The following is a 15,898-nucleotide window of genomic DNA, read 5'->3' as shown; positions in this document are numbered from 1 at the left end:
TACAAACTTCCAGCTACAAGATAAGTACTAGGGATGTAATGTACAAGAAGATAACTATAGGTAACACTGCTATATAATATATTAAAAAATTGTGAAGACAGTAAATCCTAGCAGTTCTCATCACAAGAAAAGTGTTTTCCCTTTTTGTCTTTCTTTTCTTTTTTATTGTATTTCGGTGGGAGGATGGATGCTAGCTGAAACTATTCTGATAATCATTTTGCAATATGTGTAAATCAAACTATAAAGCTGTATGCTTAAATTTAGGCAATGATGTATGCCAATTGTTCCTCAATAAAACTGGAAAACAATGAAAGTATTTGAGTTAAATTTAATCCAATGTTTTAGAAAAAATGATGTTTAGGTAATTTAAACCATGTTAAATAATTGCCTATTGGCAAAAAATGATCTGCACAAATGATTTATTTGTAGTGTTTGGCAATAGCCTTTAGCAGTTTTAATTACTAAATCTATGTTGGCAGATGCTCATTTATTTGCTCATTAGTTCAGGTTCTAGCTGGTCAGTGTTTTACCTGCTCAGATAGTCATCATTCTCTAGTTGGCCCAAGGACTCCCTCCCATCTGCTATATAACTTGCTCTTGTTTGAGACTTAACGCTTAAGAGCAACAGGCGGTGAGAGAATGTGGTCTTCTTCGGTGATCCCCACTTTTCTCTTCCTGAGCGTTTTTCCTGTGGGCTTGGCCCCAGATCCAGGGTCAACCACCCAGGGAAATGACATCTACCCCCCTTTTTGGGACCAAACTGATGGAGACATCGCAGAATTTCCAGTGCAGAATAACAAGATAATCGTTGATCTCTGGAAATATATGGATCGACTAAGAATATATAAGATCCTTATAAGAGAATCAAACAAATATTTTGCTTCATTTGGTAAAAACAACACAGGCAATGTGTTTTGGGCACTGACTTTACTTTATGGAAGGCTATTTGAAACAGGTATGTACATTTGAATTATTCTCAAGGAAAATTGCTTTTCTCTTTCTTTGATGCTAGGAATGGCATTACAGCTAATCTATTTAAGTGTTACTGTCTGAATGCTCAGGCATTCAGTCAATATAACCAATGCAGTCAATATAATCATTTATCTTTAAGTACTCAGGCTTTTATATTATCTAATCAAATACTTCTTTTGATTAGTAAAGTTATTTGTCACACCTTTGCTTTACATTTTATAGACTTCCTGGTTTAAAAATAAATTCCTGCAGCTTTGAAAATAAATTCCTGTAAACTGAAAAAGCTTATTGTTTGAAAAATAAATGTCCCCTTCTAGATTAAAAAACTCTTGTGTTTTTCAAAGCCTGACAGGCTTCTCAGATAAATGTGACACTATAAATATTTCCGTTTAATGGGGTGAGATTAATATAGGAAATAAGACAAGATTTCTTTTAGCTATGAAACCCAGGGTGAGGAATCACACAAACTAAGGTAAGGAACCTTCTTTCCCTTCAAAGCCTGGGCTTTGCCTCAAAAATATTAGTGGAAAGTAATAAGATGTGGCCCTCACTGCACAGTCTCTCTCCTGATAGTTGTTAGGCTCAGGCAGAACAAAGGGCTGAAAACAGGGAGGAGCTGGTCCAGAATGCAGTGCTCTCTTCCTGCACTTAAACAAGCAGGATGGGGAGACAAGTGTGATGCTCAGAACCCAGCCTTCTCTCTAAGAAAGGGAGAAAGCTTCTCTCTCTCCTGCCTCAGTTGGGGTGAATTTCTCCGTCTGTATTTTGCTCTCACCACTTCTTCAATCAGTTATCTTATTACTGAGATTCTGGAACTAAATCAGCTTCCCACTCTCATGAAATTCCTTTTTAAATTGTCTTCTCTGGATGTGACTAGAAGGAGTCTAGAATGAAACAAGGTCTAGAATGCGGTGCCTTGAAAAAAAAAAACAAACTTCTGCACATTTGAATTATTGCAATGAAGCCTTTTGATTTAGGAAGAAAAGAAGAACCCACAGAGACTGCCTTGTGAAACGCTCTGCAGGTCCAGCTTAGTCAAGAAGGAGCTGGTAAAGAACATAATAAAGAAACATAAAAAAACAGAAAAATGCAAGAAAAGGTCTGTACAGGCTGGAATTTCTGAGAAGCTTTGAGCTCTCAAAGTGAATGAAATGTTATTCATATGAATGGACCATATCATTAGCGGAAATAACCCTCTTACTCTTTGGAGGGGAGCATATGAGTCTTTTCCTCTCTTATGACTTTCTATTCAAGGTTCAACTCTTTTCACCTACGCTGTTTACTCTGTAGGTAGATTTTCAGAGCCTCCCAATAGTTCACGGTGTGCCTATGAGTCTGGAGTCTCCAGCTGCATATCTATCAACAGTGCCTGGGGAGGTAAGTGTTCTATTTCACCATGCTCCCTGACTGGTCTGTGGCTGTGGGGCCTGCTACCTCTGCTTTTCTATGCGATGGGCTAAGTTGGGTTAACTCTTGATATTTCCTTTGTAAACATATACAATTTTCTGTGCAATTTCCCAGGAGATGATCAATTTAAAAAAAGCTTGAATGACAACTCTGCTATGGCGATGTCTAAATTAATGATGTACAGTACACTGTCATTTTGTGTCAGAGATGTGGGCATGTGCCCAGTTGTGTCCAGCTCTTTGAGATCTCATGAACTGTAGCCCACCAGGCTTCTCTGTCTGAGCAAGAATACTGGAACGGATTTCCATTTCCGACTCCAGGGGATCTTCCAGACCCAGGGATTGAAACCCCATCTCTTGCCATCTCCTGCATTGGCTGGCGGATCCTTTACCACTGTACCACCTGGGAAGCCATTGTTCATTTTAAGTAGATACTAAAGGAGAAAATGATAGTTTCAAGTACCTAGTATTTCAAATTTTCTATTGCATATTCCACCCACTCCTAGTCCCTTCTATAACTAGCTACTATTTATTTCACACTTACACATTCCAGAACCTCACTTTAGCCATTTAGAGAAATTTAATTCAACCCTTGCCATGATCTTAAATCAATATTTTCATAATATAGAGAATCAAGCAGAAGCAAGAGAGGTTGAGCAATTTGCTTTTTATCACAAAGTTAGTAATAGAAAGTCTAACCATTCATCTTTCTCTCTCAATTCATTTCCTTAATCACTTAAGTTTTCCTCCTTAAACCCCTAATTTGAAAAAATAGCAAGAACTTAATAATAATTTATTATTTTCAATTGCAAGACATTTCATGCCTTAAAAACCAATTTCACTATATTGGACACCTAACATATCTGCTCCTGCTGATTGGTTTATGCAGGAATATATCTTCATTAGGTACAAAGTTTTGGAGGAGTGAATTTATAAATGTACATTTCAAAATAAAGGTTGTACTTGGCAATGAACAAAATTCTTCTAATTCAAGGTAAAGTTTATGCTGAGACTCATCCACTCAAAGGTGAAAATTAAGGCGAAAAGTAGAAATAAGTGAAATGAGGTCAACCAGTGCACTAGGTTTCATGTAATGAGAAAATGACCTGTCATCAACAGGCTTGAAATTATTCCTTGAAATACCCATCTATCAGTTGTGTCTTCTCCCTTATGTTTTGTATCACCAGTATCTGGCTTCTCCTTGACATCTAGATTAACAATCAAAATAGTTCTCTTCTTGTCAAGCAGGAATGTGGAAGGATGTGCTTCATTAGCAGAAGGTATGGATTCATGCCTGTGACCAAAGCCTGGCTGAGGAGTAGGCCTAAGAATAACCTTGGCCTGGGAGCTGCCAGAATCCTGGTAGACAAGATGAACCGAGGAATCAAGAAGTAGATAAATAGTCCAAAGACTAGAGTGAGGACTTGGTTGAAATGAATTAGCATCAAGAACCAGAAGAAAGTCAAACTGAAAATGAGAAAATGTATTCAAGGTTGTTTGGGAAGAAATTTGGTGGGTTTTAGAACCATCCTTAAGAGAGCTAAGATAGAACAAGATGGTCATATCAAAATCTCTTCCTCAGACTAGGCAGAGAATCTCCACAGATACCATCTACATATGTAACCAAACTGAAGTAAATATTTTCCTGAGCAAAATCTGATTATTTGCTTCCTATGCAAGGGGTAAATAAATATAGGACATAAATAATTTGGAACTGGATTGAACTAAGTAGATTCATATACAAATTTCTGTATCCAGAGTGTGCCCCCAATGGAGACTTTCCTGACTGTGATTATCCCTAAGTTCTCATAATCATATGCATTTCCTAGAGCCAACAAATTCAACATGATAGTTTGGAGAATAAATAAGATAATTTGTATAGATTAAGCATTAGTCCCTTGGTTAACTCCTACTTTGTATAGACAGTGAATGGCTCCAGATATCTCCATCCTACTTTTTTGCAGGCATTAGCTTCTATGTGGTTATTGCGTATTTCCTTGGTGCAATTGAATCTGAGTTTTTGGGGAATTTGCCATATGAGGTAGAGTTACTACCTCGAGAGGAGTACAGATCTAACTTCTGTTATTCAGTTGAGGAATGCCGTGCAGCCTATCCACAAATTATGGATATAGCCAACAGGTTTTATAAGGTAAAAGAATGCAATGATATTTTTATGAATGGAATGAATGAAAACACTGAATGGAGTTCTTCTGTTGGGATTTTTGATATAAAATAGACTAAACTTCACATTTATATGCATTTGAAATTATGTTAGAGTTTTGTCCCTTCCCGCTCTAATCGTTCTGCTTAGTATCCTGAAGGGATCCTAATAGTTAATATCAAATTGGCATAATTGTATTTATAAAAACATTTTTTCAATAGAATTCATGTAATAATCACCAAATTAAGTTTGCCTCTGCAAACAGAACAGCATAAAACTCTATACAAAACAAAGTTAAATGACATCTTTCAGTGCTAAAATCTATTCTGAAAGTAAATTTCATTTCTAAACAATCAGCTAGATGAGTATGTTACAATGTTCTTTTTCAGGAATTCATGATACTGGTAATTAAATATATTTTAATTTATTGTAAAATCTTTTAATGACATAAATCTTATTCATTCTACAGTATCTGCAATCCAGAAAGATAGTTTCCACTACCGGAGGTATTCCTCAGTATGACACAGATGAGGACACAGCGATCTTTAAGATGTGGGCGGCCCATCAAGCTGCCATTGATGTGGCAAAGCCGAAGTTCAGTGATGTGTAAGAGAATTGCTTTATGTGATGTAATTAAACTCATTTTTTTTTCTGGCATAGTAAAACATAATGTTTAAGTTTTGGTTGCCTCAAATGTTCATAGCTCATATTTTCCATAATATCAGGAAATAGCTTTTCCACTTTTACTTGCAGTTCATCTAAGAGTCACATATCAGCTATATATCTTGAATGTAGCTTTTCTTAGTTTATACTTGTCAGTTCACTCTTTCAATTATGTCTCCTTAATTTGAAAATTTTTCAGTGTAGACCAATTTATTAATTGTTTTCCTTTACTATTTAATACTTTTTCTGGTTTAAAAAAAAAAAAAAAAAACCTACCCAGTGATTTTCAATGGCTTGGTATTTTGTTGTATGTTTGTGTGTGTATGTGTAGAGTCCTATTTATTAATAGTTCATCACTAACTGTGATGTTTCTTCTCTCAGCTCCACAGCATTATCAAAGACTTTTCTCATCATGTCAACATTAGAGGAATACCTATCAAAATCATTCATTGCCTTGAGTCTTCCCTTCTTATTAGGATCTAGGGCTGCCATCACCAAATACTATAAACTAGGTGGTTTGCATCACAGAAATTTATTGTCTCACAATTCTGGATGCTGCAAGTTCAGAACTAGGACGCCAGCATGGTCAGCTTCAGCTGAGGGCCCTCTTTCTGGCTTGCAGACGACTGCCTTCTTCCATCATGGAATCTGTGTCTTCACATGGAGAAGAGAGAAAGAGAAAATCTGCACTCTAGTCCCTGTTTCTCTTTAGTATGAACTTCAACATGTAAATTTTCAGGCTATCATACCTTTCTTCTTAAATTTTGAACTCACAATGTGTCAGTACTGTTGTCCACTCTGACATCATAGAATGTGTCTTTAATATTTTATTCAGTTTTTATGGTTGTTCTCTGCAAGAGAGAATTGAGCATGCCATTTAAGTCTTTAAATTAGATGAACTCAAGAAAAACCATCTGTTGTCCATTTGTTTGTCCCCTGTTATGTCCTACTCAAGAAGGTGATTTGATTTCTGTGGCAAATTTCTAGTCCACTTCTTATTTCCTAGGAATTAGGAGCAATTATATTAGCATATACACACAATAAACATGAGTCAATTATGTATGTTGTTGAAGAATTTTCAGAAATTGCTACCAGATAACCTTCTATTCATTGTATTGGTTCATAGTATCTAGTCCCTGAACTGTGTTTGTGGAAAACAAGTGACATTAGACATTAGTGGCACAGAAATTAGATATAAGAGAAACACAATGAGAAAGCACCCAGAGTAAATCCAGTGGAAGTAAGAGAGGGGGTTGGTTAAGATGCTACAATTTTCAAACATTGTGATTCAAAGTTTTGCCATCTCTGTTGCTATGTAATAGATTCTTCCTTGGTGGCCCAGATGGTAAAACATCTGCCTGTGATGCAGGAGACCCGGGTTCACCCCCTGGGTGTGGAATATCCCCTGGAGATGGAAAGGGCAACCTACTCCAGTACCCTTGCCTGGAAAATCCCATGGGCAAAGGAGCCTGTAGCCTACAGTCCACGGGGTAGCAAAGACACGGACATGACTGAGTGACTTCACTTTCACTTAGATTCTTCAGCCAGGCACAATGTAGAAGATAGTGTGAGGATTAATTATGATATACTGAAACTAGGTTTGGTTCAGTCAATTATTTAATAAATAGCATAAAATTCCCAAGGAACATGGGAGAAAAGACACATTTAGAATTTGATTTGCGTTTAAATGAAGTATTTTGTAACTCACGCAGCTAACTTTGTGTCCTTCCTTTAGATCATTCTATTCTTCTGAAACTGAACGAGACTTCTCTGTGGACTTTCTAGTGACTGCAGAATTTTTTGAGGCAGTATTATATCGTCCATACTTGGAAAGTTCAGCAGAATTCCTAGTGGGTTTCCCACACAGGCTACTCACAGATGAGGATCGTAATGTTCTCACGAGTAACTTCAGCAGACGGGAAAAAGCATTGATCACTGCAGCAAAACTCACTACAAAAATAAATAAAAGCACAGGTATGATTATGAGTTATACTATCCATGGAGCCTAAATGAACCAAAGTCATTTAAGAACTAAATATATTTAATGATCCATTCAACAGGAATGATTGAGTACCTGCTATATTATAGATATATTGAATGTAATTATGACAGTTCCTGAAAACTACCCTTCCAGGACCTCACATGTTATGTAGCTTCTGTAATAGTGACAGGTCTAAAATCAACACTTTTATAGGTTTCTTCTTAAAATTCTTATTGCTACCCTAATAATATTCTGGGTTTCTGCTTAGGATTCAAAACTGCTAGTCTGTGAAAATCTGACTCTTCATTATTGTTGTTTACTCCCCAGGGTAAAGTGTGCTCTTCCACCAAGACAGAGACTATAATAAGAAACAGGGATGATTGGGGTGGAAGTAGGAAAACTGGGTGCAGAGAGACAGTTATATAAAATTTTTGAGCATCAGTTAAATAATGGATATTGAGCTTTCTGTCTTCACACATCATTTTATTTGTTGTCCTTAGGTACAGTAGGAAATTCATAGCATTGTTTACATTTTGAAGAAAAAGTTCATTTGACATTAAATAACATGTCCAAAATGCTATACTTTGTAAATAGCTGAAGCGAACTTAAACTCCAGCTTGTTTAAATTCAGTTTTAGAGGTTTCATTTTTCTTCACTACATAATATTACCTGCATTGAAAATACAAAAGTTATGATGAACTAGTGAACCTTACACATTTAAATCTCAATCGTTTAGAATTAGAACTGTGGAGTCTCCAGTCCCTGCCCATTTTTTCATGGGTTAATCCTAAGGATCAGGGAAGATAAGTTGCAAGTATCATGTAGTTTTAGTGACAGTTGGACAGCAGCCAGGTCTCCTTCCTCGCAGGATAAGGTTCACTCTAGAAAGAAAACATTGCAAACAAGAGTAAGAACGGAGTTATGACGGGTCTCAACAATTTGTGCTTAATTTATTGCATAAAATATTGTGGCTATTACACTGTGTGAGAATTTGTTGAATACATCTCATTCTCAAATAAGGGAAACAGCTCTTCCTTTATTATATATGCTGCCAAAGTGAGCACAAGGAGAAATAGCTCTTCTTTTATGCTGTTAGATTGTCCAACACAATGCATTTCCCTGTTTCCTATGACAATCCTGTTGGTCAGACAGTGTTACTAATATATTACAAATCCTGTAATGAGAATTTTTATCTTATTTTGTTTATTTTTAGATTTTAAAGTTGTATTCATAGTTTTATTAGCTGGAAACATGAATGTTTCTATTTTCACAGGAGGATTATTTTTAACAATTTGGAAGAAGCTCATGACTTCAAAATTTGCTCGGGCTGTGGGACGTTTCCTCATTAATAGGCTACTCTTAATACCAATTGAGTAGCCTAAATTTCTGCTATTACATGTTGATCAGTTTCATTTCAAGAATAAAAGCAATCAAAAGTTATAATGACTGTGAAAAGTTTGTGGTTCTTATTATCCCTGCTTCATCTTTGTACTTTCAAAGTTACCAGTCAATAATCCTCCCTGCCACCCTCCCCTCAGAATTGAGATACATATCTGGTAGAAGCTAGTTAGTTTCATAGAATGCCTGAGTTACACGTGATTATGTCAATATCTGTGTCAGAGACAGGTTACACCATTGCTATGTAATATTTTTATACTATGTTCAATGCTCATTCATAGACTGCCTGGTAAGCAGGGAAAATTCTCCTCTAAAGAGATTATTCTTATAAGATGCAACTTTGGGCATTGAAGAGACATTTTAAGTTATTTGTATTCTAGGACAGAACTCCAGGTACATTGCCATATGAGTACATTTATCAGTTTATGTAATGAGTGGGTCTGCTCTTTCAGTGTCTGAGCACATAGAGAAATCATTTCGCCATCGAGTAGAAAATTACTGAGCTACTCCAGTTTAAGACCCAGCTTCCCCCTCAGTCAGTCTCTACCATGAGGGAGCTTCCATAAGCCTCTTATCCTTCTCCAGCAGAGGGCAGACAGACTGAAAACCACAATCACAGAAAACTAACCAATCTGATCACATGGACCAAGCCTTGTCTAACTCAGTGAGACTATGAGTCATGCTGTGTAGGGTCACCCAAGATAGACGGGTCATGGTGAAGAGTTCTGGAAAAACATGGTCCGCTGGAGAAGGGAATGGCAAACCACTTCAGGATTCTTGACTTGAGAACCCCATGAACAGTATGAAAAGGCAGAAAGATAGGATACTGAAAGATGAACTCCCCAGGTCAGTTTGTGCCCAATATGCTACTGGAGATCAGTGGAGAAATAACTCCAGAAAGAATGAAGAGACAGAGTCAAAGCAAAAACAACACCCAGTTGTGGATGTGACTGGTGATGGAAGTAAAGTCCAATGCTTTAAAGAGCAATATTGCACAGGAACCTGGAATGTTTGGTCCATTAATCAAGGCAAATTGGAAATGGTCAAACAGGAGATAGCAAAAGTGAACATCGATGTTTTAGGAATCAGCGAAGTAAAGTGGACTGGAATGGGTGTAATTTAACTGAGATGATCATTATATATACTATTGTGGGCAAAAATCCCTTACAAGAAGTGGAGTGGCCATCATAGTCAACAAAAGAGTCTGAAATGCAGTACTTGGATGCAATCTCAAAAACGACATAATGATCTCTGTTTGTTTCCAAGGCAAACCATTCAGTATCACAGTAACCCAAGTCTATGCCGCAACAAGTAACGCTGAAGTCAAGAAGTTGAATGGTTCTATGAAGACCTACAAGACCTTCTAAAACTAACACCCAAAAAAGATGTCTTTTTTACTCTAGGGGACTGGAATACATTTGTAAGAAGTCAAGAAATACTTGGAGTAACAGTCATATTTGGCCTGGAGTACAGAATCAATCAGGGCAAAGGCTAATAAGAGTTTTGCCAAGAGAATGCACTGGTCATAGCAAATACTGTCTTTCAACAACACAAGCGAAGACTACATATGGACATCATCAGATGGTCAATAGCAAAATCAGATTGATTTTATTCTTTGCAGTCAAACATGGGGAAGGTCTATACAGTCAGCAAAAACAAGACCGGGACCTGACTGTGGCTCAGATCACGAAACCCGTATTTCTGAATTCAGACTTAAATTGAAGAAAGTAGGGAAAACCACTAGACCATTCAGGTATGACCTAAATCCAATCCCTTACAATTATACAGTGGAAGTTAGAAATAGATTCAAGGGATTAGATCTGATAGACAGAGTGCCTGAAGAACTAATGGACAGAGGTTCATGACATTGTATAGGAGGCAGGGACAAGACCATCTCCAAGACAAATTGATGCAAAAAGGCAAAATGGTTGTCTGAGGAGGCCTTACAAATAGCTGTGCAAAGAAAAGAAGCCAAAGGCAAAGGAGAAAAGGAAAGATATACCCATCTGAATGCAGAGTTCCAAAGAATAGCAAGAAGAGATAAGAAAGCCTTCTTCAGTGATCAATGCAAGACATAGAGGAAAACTATAGAATGGGAAAGACAAGAGATCTCTTCAAGAAAATTAGAGCTGCCAAGAGAACAGTTCCTGCAAAGATGGGCACAATAAAGGACAGAAATATTATGGACCTAACACAAGCAGAAGATATTAAGAAGAGGCGGCAAGAATACACAGAAGAATTATACAAAAATATCCTCATGATCCAGATAATCACAATGGCGTGGTCACTCAATTACAGCCAGACATCCTGGAATGTGAAGTCAAATGGGCCTTAGGGAGCAAGACTATGAAGAAAGCAAGTGGAGGTGATGGAATCCAGTTGAGCTATTTCAAATCCTAAAAGATAATGCTGTGAAAGTGCTGCACTCAATATGCCAGCAAATTTGGAAAACTGAGCAGTGGCCACAGGACTGGAAAAGGTGAGTTTTAATTCCAATCCTGAAGAAAGGCAATGCCAAAGAATACACAATTCCACTCATCTCACACACTAGTAAAGTAGTGCTTAAATTTTCCAAGCCAGGCTTACAGTACGTGAAGTGTCAACTTCCAAATGTTCAAGCTGGTTTCAGAAAAGGCAGAGGAACCAGAGATCAAATTGCCAACATCTGTTGGATCATCAAAAAATCAAGGGAGCGGCGGGGGTGGGGGGGGGTGGGGGGGGGGTGGGGATGGAGCCAAGATGGTGGAGGAGTAGGACGGGGAGACCACTTTCTCTCCTACAAATTCATCAAAAGAATATCTGAACGCAGAGCAAACTTCACAAAACAACTTCTGATCGCTAGCTGAGGTCATCAGGCGCCCAGAAAAGCAGCCCATTGTTTTGAAAGGAGGTAGGACAAAATATAAAAGATAAAAAGAGACAAAAGAGCTAAGGATGGAGATCCGTCCCAGGAAGGGAGTCTTTAGAGGACGTTTCCAGACACCGGGAAACCCTCGCACTGGCGGACCTGGGGGAAGTGTTTGAATCTAGGAGGGCAACCTGACTGGGAGGGAAACAATAAATAAAACCCACAGATTACGTGCCTAAAAGCAACTCTCAGCAGAAAAGTAACCCAGACACCTGCATCCGCCACCAGTAAGTGGGGGCGGCACGGAGAGGAGCGGGCAGCATTGCTTGGGGTAGGGTCCGGGCCTGAGTGCCCTGAGGACAATTGGAGGGAGCTTTTGTGAGTTGCCAACTTGAACTGTGGGAGAGCAAAAGAGAGAGAGAAAATTAACCGACTCGAACATGCTGCCGGCCGTTCGCAGAACAAAGGGACTGAGAAAGTCCAGAGAAGAGCTTGCAGACTGCGGACTGGCCCAGACCCGCCGGAGGCGGGAGCAGGTTGCGGCGAGACACAGGGCGCAGGCACCCGACCGGCGCGGGCGGGGACTGGGGCTGGGGACGCGGAGGGCAGAAGGCGCACGCACCCGACTGGCGCCAGCGGAAACTGAGATTGGGACCGTGGAAGGGAGTGGGCGCGCCGCACCCGGGGAAAGTGCGCCTGTCAAGCCCCTGGCTGCCTGGACCGCTCTGACGGGGAAGGCACAAGAGCGGACGCAGCCTTTTGTTCCGCGCTTTTGTGGAACACCCCAGGGCTGGAGCTGCGTGCAGCGCCGGGCGCGCTCCATATGGAGCAGCCGGGAGCCTGAGCAGCGCAGATGGAGAAAGCAGCGCCAGCCCCTCCCCGCGGCGCCAGCCCTTCCCCGCGGCGCCAGCCCCTCCCGCAGCGCTACAGAACTAGCTACCTGAATAAGAGTCCACTTCCGCCCGCCTGTGTCAGGGCGGAAATGAGGCTCTGAAGAAACCGGCAAACAGAAGCCAAATAAACAAAGGGAACCGCTTCAGAAGAGACCGGTGCAACAGATTAAAATCCCTGTAGAAAACACCGATTACTCCGGAAGGGGCCTATAGATATTGAGAAGTGTAAGCTGGAACGAGGAGATATCTGAAACTGAGCCGAACCCACACTGACCGCAACAGCTCTAGAGAAATTCCTAGATATATTTTTACTTTTTTTTTTTTTAAGTAAGAAAAAAAATTTTTTTTTTATTTTTTCTTTTTTACTTATTTTTTTTATCTTTTATTTTCCTTTAAAATTCCCTATTACTCCCCCATTACTCCTTAACTTTCATTTTCATAGATTTTTACGATTTTCTTAATTAGGGAAAATTCTTTTTTTTTTCCTCCTTTTTCTCTTCTACTTTCTATTTTTCTTTTTCTCTTATTTCTTTTAAAGTCCTCTAGTACTCCTCTACTACTCCTTAATTTTCATTTTCAGTACACTATAACCTTAGCAAAGGGAAAAAAAAAAAAAAGAAGAGAAGCCCTATTTTTAAACTGAACTTCATATATATTTAAAAAAATTTTTTTGGGTGTTTTGGTTTTTGTTTTTAATATAGTATTTTAAGAGTCTAACCTCTACTCTAGATTTTTAATTTTTGTTTTTCAGTATATGATATAAACTGTGAACATTTAAAAATCCAATATTCACTTCCCATTTTTATTCAGGAGTGTGTTGATTATTCTCTCCCAATCTTGACTCTCTGTTTTCTACCTCAGAACACCTCTATTTCCTCCTTTCCCCTTCTCTTCCCAATCCAATTCTGTGAATCTTGGTGGGTGTCTGGGCTACGGAGAACATTCTGGGATCAGACAACTGCGTAGATCTGTCTCTCTCCTCTTGAGTCCCCCTTTTTCTCCTCCTGCTCATCACTATCTCCCGCCTCCCTCTCCTCTTCTTCATGTAACTCTGTGAACCTTTCTGGGCGTCCCTAACAGGAGAGAATCTTTTTGCCATTAACCTAGAAGTTTTATTATCAGTGCTGATAGTTGGAGAAGTCCTGAGACTACAGGAAGAATAAAACTAAAATTCAGAGGCAGGAGACTTAAGCTCAAAACCTGAGAACACCAGAAAACTCCTGACTACATGGAACTTTAAGTAATAAGTGACCGTCCAAAAGCCTCCATACCTACACTGAAACCAACCACCACCCAAGAGCCAATAAGTTTTAGAGCAAGACATACCACGCAAATTCTCCAGCAATGCAGGAACATAGCCCGGAACGTCAACATACAGGCTGCCCAAGGTGACACCTAACACATAGACCCATCTCAAAACTCATTACTGAGCACTCCATTGCTCTCCAGAGAGAAGAAATCAAGTTCCACGCACCAGAACACTGAAGCAAGCTTCCCTAACCAGGAAACCTCGACAAGCCAATCGTCTAACCCCACCCACTGGGTAAAACCTCCACAATAAAAAGGAACCACAGACCTCCAGAATACAGAAAGCCCAGTCCAGACACAGCAATCTAAACAAGATGAAAAGGCAGAGAAATACCCAACAGGTAAAGGAACATGAAAAATGCCCACCCAGTCAAACAAAAGAGGAGGAGATAGGGAATCTACCTGAAAAAGAATTTAGAATAATGATAATAAAAATGATCCAAAATCTTGAAAACAAAATGGAGCTACAGATAAATAGCCTGGAGAAAAGATTGAAAAGATGCAAGAAATGTTTAATAAAGACCTAGAAGAAATAAAAAAGAGTCAATTAAAAATGAATAATGCAATGAATGAGATCAAACACACTCTGGAGGGAACCAAGAGTAGAATAACGGAGACAGAAGATAGGATAAGTGAGGTAGAAGATAAAATGGTGGAAACAAATGAAGCAGAGAGGAAAAAAGAAAAAAGGATCAAAAGAAATGAGGACAACCTCAGGGACCTCTGGGGCAATGTGAAATGCCCCAACATTCGAGTCATAGGAGTCCCAGAAGAAGAAGACAAAAAGAAAGGCCATGAGGAAATACTCGAGGAGATAATAGCTGAAAACTTGCCTAAAATGGGGAAGGAAATAGCCACCCAAGTCCAAGAAACCCAGAGAGTCCCAAACAGGATAAACCCAAGGTGAAACACCCTAAGACACATATTAATCAAATTAACAAAGATCAAACACAAAGAACAAATATTAAAAGCAGGAAGGGAGAAACAACAAATAACACACAAAGGGATTCCCATAAAGATAACAGGTGATCTATCAATAGAAACCCTCCAGGCCAGAAGGGAATGGCAGGACGTACTGAAAGTAATGAAAGAAAATAACCTACAACCTAGATTACTGTACCCAGCAAGGATCTCATTCAGATATGAAGGAGAATTCAAAAGCTTTACAGACAAGCAAAAGCTGAGAGAATTCAGCACCACCAAACCAGCTCTTCAACAAATGCTAAAGGATCTTCTCTAGACAGGAAACACAGAAAGGTTGTATAAACGTGAACCCCAAACAACAAAGTAAATGGCAACGGATAATTACCTTAAATGTAAATGGGTTGAATGCCCCAACCAAAAGACAAAGATTGGCTGAATGGATACAAAAACAAGGCCCCTATATATGCTGTCTACAAGAGACCCACCTCAAAGCAAGAGACACATACAGACTAAAAGTGAAGGGCTGGAAAAAAATATTTCATGCAAACGGAGACCAAAAGAAAGCAGGAGTCGCAATACTCATATCAGATAAAATAGACTTTCAAATAAAGGATGTGAAAAGAGACAAAGAAGGACACTACATAATGATCAAAGGATCAATCCAAGAAGAAGATATAACAATTATAAATATATATGCACTCAACATAGGAGCACCGCAATATGTACGGCAAATGCTAACGAGTATGATAGAGGAAATTAATAGTAACACAATAATAGTGGGAGACTTTAATACCCCACTCACAACTATGGATAGATCACTAAACAGAAAATTAACAAGGAAACACAAACCTTAAATGACACAATGGACCAGCTAGACCTAATTGATATCTATAGGACATTTCACCCCAAAACAATCAACTTCACCTTTTTCTCAAGTGCACACGGAACCTTCTCCAGAATAGATCACATCCTGGGCCATAAATCTGGTCTTGGAAAATTCAAAAAAATTGAAATCATTCCAGTCATCTTTTCTGACCACAGTGCAGTAAGATTAGATCTCAATTACAGGAAAAAAATTGTTAAAACTTCAAACATATGGAGGCTAAATAACACGCTTCTGAATAACCAACAAATCATAGAAGAAATCAAAAAAGAAATCAAAGTATGTATAGAAATGAATGAAAATGAAAACACAGCAAGAAAAAACCTATGGGACACTGTAAAAGCAGTGCTAAGGGGAAGGTTCATAGCATTACAGGCTTACATCAAGAAACAAGAAAAAAACCAAATAAATAACCTAACTCTACACCTAAAGCAATTAGAGAAGGAAGAAATGAAGAACCC

At 38.8% G+C, this 15,898-nt stretch overlaps 1 protein-coding gene across 1 annotated transcript; it reads left to right on the top strand.

Annotated features, from left to right (window-relative positions):
* The first annotated feature begins 619 nt into the window (after positions 1-619).
* LOC122684411 (protein LEG1 homolog) lies at positions 620-8,595 on the top strand. Its single transcript, XM_043888510.1, has 6 exons — positions 620-955; positions 2,263-2,349; positions 4,343-4,527; positions 5,009-5,145; positions 6,938-7,176; positions 8,457-8,595. The coding sequence occupies exons 1-6, from the start codon at positions 640-642 to the stop codon at positions 8,558-8,560; spliced, it is 1,068 nt and encodes a 355-aa protein (XP_043744445.1). The 5' UTR covers positions 620-639; the 3' UTR covers positions 8,561-8,595.
* Positions 8,596-15,898: the final 7,303 nt, after the last annotated feature.

The sequence above is a fragment of the Cervus elaphus genome, chromosome 26, assembly GCF_910594005.1.
Source record: "Cervus elaphus chromosome 26, mCerEla1.1, whole genome shotgun sequence".
Classification (NCBI taxonomy): Eukaryota; Metazoa; Chordata; class Mammalia; order Artiodactyla; family Cervidae; genus Cervus; species Cervus elaphus.
Note: the sequence above shows the minus strand (reverse complement) of the source record. Positions and strands in the feature narration are given on the sequence as shown.

Coding starts and splice junctions, on each gene's coding strand:
- LOC122684411 (XM_043888510.1), top strand. CDS start 640: ATGTGGTCTTCTTCGGTGATCCCCACTTTTCTCTTCCTGAGCGTTTTT. Junction 956..2,262: donor TGGAAGGCTATTTGAAACAG/GTATGTACATTT, acceptor TTTACTCTGTAG/GTAGATTTTCAGAGCCTCCC. Junction 7,177..8,456: donor AAAAATAAATAAAAGCACAG/GTATGATTATGA, acceptor CTATTTTCACAG/GAGGATTATTTTTAACAATT.